Source organism: Morone saxatilis, unplaced genomic scaffold (genome assembly GCF_004916995.1).
Source record: "Morone saxatilis isolate NCDOM2014 unplaced genomic scaffold, NCSU_SB_2.0 Contig5, whole genome shotgun sequence".
Lineage (NCBI taxonomy): Eukaryota > Metazoa > Chordata > Actinopteri > Moronidae > Morone > Morone saxatilis.
In genome coordinates, this window is record NW_023340095.1 from 15,934,034 (window position 1) to 15,936,957 (window position 2,924).

Below are 2,924 nucleotides of genomic sequence, written 5' to 3' on the forward strand. Positions count from 1 at the left end.
ACTGATACACACTGCCAGTTTATACATCTTGATTAATCTCCCACCAGAAAGCCTATCCTTGTCCTTTGGCAGTCAAATCAGATCTGGTTGGTCTGTATCTGAATGGTTACAGTGCATGCTATGTAACACATGATCACAACCACCTCCAGTTTGATTCCAGCTGGTAATCTTTGTTGCGTGTCATACCCCCTCTCTCTCCCTCATTTCCTGTCTTCCTCTTCACTGTCGCTGTCTAATGACTTTAGCTTTTAAAGGAGCTCTGGGTTTTAATAGTGGTGAAAACCAGAGAGGAAAAAATACCCAGCTTAAGTTATGACAGCTGGGTATTCAGTGATTTATTGATCAATGAGTGCATGTCCAGCTTTGTAGAATTTAGTCATATATGGTGAAATGTTGTGCCAACCTGCACAGATGTTTGACATTTTTAGTTTTATATTGCACTTTACATTTAGCTGATTAATAGTGAGTTCAAACACCAACTGAACCCTTGCTACAAGCTCAAGCTCAAGTCATTGCAAGTTCTGAATTATGAAAGCAACCGAGAGATGAAATTACCATGACCAGAGTATTTCACAAGACAGGACATGCTTTAAGTTTTGAGATCTTACCCATATTCATTGGAGAGTGGGCAGTACAACATCTACTCAGCTGCTAGGTGGATACCAAACCTGATCTCACCTGAAGTCACATGCACATAGAGGTGACCACGTGTTGTTCCATAAGTGTTAGATGCTTCACACTGGTAGAGGCCATTCAGGTTAGAGGTCATGCTCAGAAACTGTAGTGTTGCACCCTCCACTCTGACAGCAGACTGAGGCCATGAGTTGTCTGATCTGAAACGAATAAGAAGGCAGCCAAAATGAAGGCAGAGTTTGAAGATGGGTGTGATCCGAGCCAGAACATCAAGATGTTGACTGGCATTGTGGCTGGTGATCCCATCGCAAGAGGGTCTGTAGTTTAGAGAGTTTTTGCTTAAGATTAGTTTTTGGCCCTTGATTGTTATGATTAATTGTTAAAATATTATTACTGTTTTATTTGTAGTTTAGTTTGTAGTATTTGTTATGTGTTACCACTTTTGTTTCTTTTAGTCTACTCAGTTCATGTTAAATTAGCATAGCCTGAGTTAAGTTCTCCTCATTAGTAGTTTAATAGGTTTAGTTTAATAAAAGTCCTGCATTTGACGTAGCTACATCTGCAGAATCTGTCAGTTGTTAATGCTTCAAAAAACAGCTTTAAGGAACTGTTGTTAAACTCCATGCACTCCATGCTTTCTATTTAGCTATCAGTTACCCTGGATTTAAAACCACAGACTTTTTTTAGCATTCTATGTGATAAAATTGTGAAACTTCTGCCCTCTGACTGCTTTGCTTTGTTGGGCCTCTTCCCAACTCAGAATATGCCAACTACAAAAAAATGTGTCTGAATAACTCATGTTACTACAAGTTTTTTTCACTTTCCCTCTCAATCCACTTTGTGCTTCATTCTATTTTAATTTACTTATTTCATTTAATTTCATTTGTTCTTTCTGTAACCAAGATCAACATGGGGTGTTAGAGGGTGGAGAGTTATTTTTTCTCTTTGTTTTTCTGTCATAGACACATTGCCATGTCCTGCATTTGACATACAACTGTTGCTACATCTGCAGGAAACTTAACTTAACAATTAATTTGGCTAATGGCAAAACTCTTTCACCATTGTACAAGAATGACAAACCAAACAATGCTTCAAGGTAAAAGGTAAACATAATATTGTTTGATTAAGAATGTTTCCACTGAAACCGGTTCATTCAAACTACTGTACCTGCTCCAGGTAATGTCTGCATTTGGATTGGCTTCAGTCACACATTCAAATGTGTCTTTGGTTCGTTCACGAATGGTCACTTCCATGGGTGCGACTGCAAGACAAAGGGAGAGAGAAAGGGCTGAAAATGCTAATTACAATACATCAAAATATTATTGAACCTCTAAATTTGGATCCAATTCCATCTATATTGATACAACGTTATCTGGCTTTCTAAAACACCTCATTTAAGGACTTTTGGACTTGTATATATAATCATCATCATCATGTGTATAATCATCTGATTATAGGAATTGTGGTTTTGTTTTCTTAGAATGAGGCATTTTCATCTACAGACACCACAGGTCGCCTTCCATGGAGTCATGTTGAACCGCCATGTTTCTACAGTAGCCCAGAATGGACAAACCGAACACTAGGTTTCGCAGCAATCATAGTTTCTCAGCTTCACAGCCCGTTGTCATTCCCAGGTCATCAAACACAGATGCCAGCAGTGTTTAGTTAAAGCTTGTATTTCTCAAATGAACAAGTATCTACCATTTACAAGGACCTTAAACATTACAGGTGGCACAAGCTGCAGTTGAGCTATTGTCAGATAAAGGCTGAGGTTCCTGACTGTTATATATTTAACACAGGAATGTTTCAATAACTGACAACAAATAGTATCAGGGCGTGCCCTGCAAACAATGATGCTATTGTAAGTAGAAAAGTGGGTAGGAACAATTGAGCCAAGAAATTCCACCTGGGAGAAATTCTAGCCTGGGAGTATAACATAAATTAAGGCTCCATTGGTGCTTATTCAGAAAGCTGCTTTAAGCATTTGCATTGGCTGGTAGACAGAACTTACTTCAGCAGCGACCTGTTACCCATATACTCTTTACAAAATAATCGAAACTCAAAAGGCCTACTTTTTAGCTTTCACAGTTAAGAGTGAACTAATGAGCATGTGAAAAGAGTAAAATTAACTAAAATGATGAATTATGACAATCATTCTAAAATATTATGATGCAAGATTGTCCTTTGTGAGAAATCCCCAGTAATAGTTTTTTACAAAAGACTGAAGAAACACATCTGTATGTAGACTGAAGAACAGTAATTGGCTCCAGACAAATTACCAGAAAAAAAAA

General features: G+C 38.0%; 1 protein-coding gene across 3 annotated transcripts in view; it reads right to left on the reverse strand.

Moving 5' to 3' along the window:
- Nucleotides 1-1,926, reverse strand: part of si:ch211-214p13.3 (cell adhesion molecule 1) — a 13,959-nt gene extending 12,033 nt beyond the window's left edge. For all 3 annotated transcript variants that reach the window (XM_035677044.1, XM_035677043.1, XM_035677045.1), the window contains exons 1-2: nucleotides 1,801-1,926; nucleotides 679-833 (exon numbers count right to left, since the gene is read on the reverse strand). In XM_035677044.1, the coding sequence (XP_035532937.1) occupies nucleotides 679-833; nucleotides 1,801-1,886 (241 nt within the window). In that variant the 5' untranslated portion in view covers nucleotides 1,887-1,926. The remainder of the gene's footprint in view (nucleotides 1-678; nucleotides 834-1,800) is intronic.
- Nucleotides 1,927-2,924: the final 998 nt, after the last annotated feature.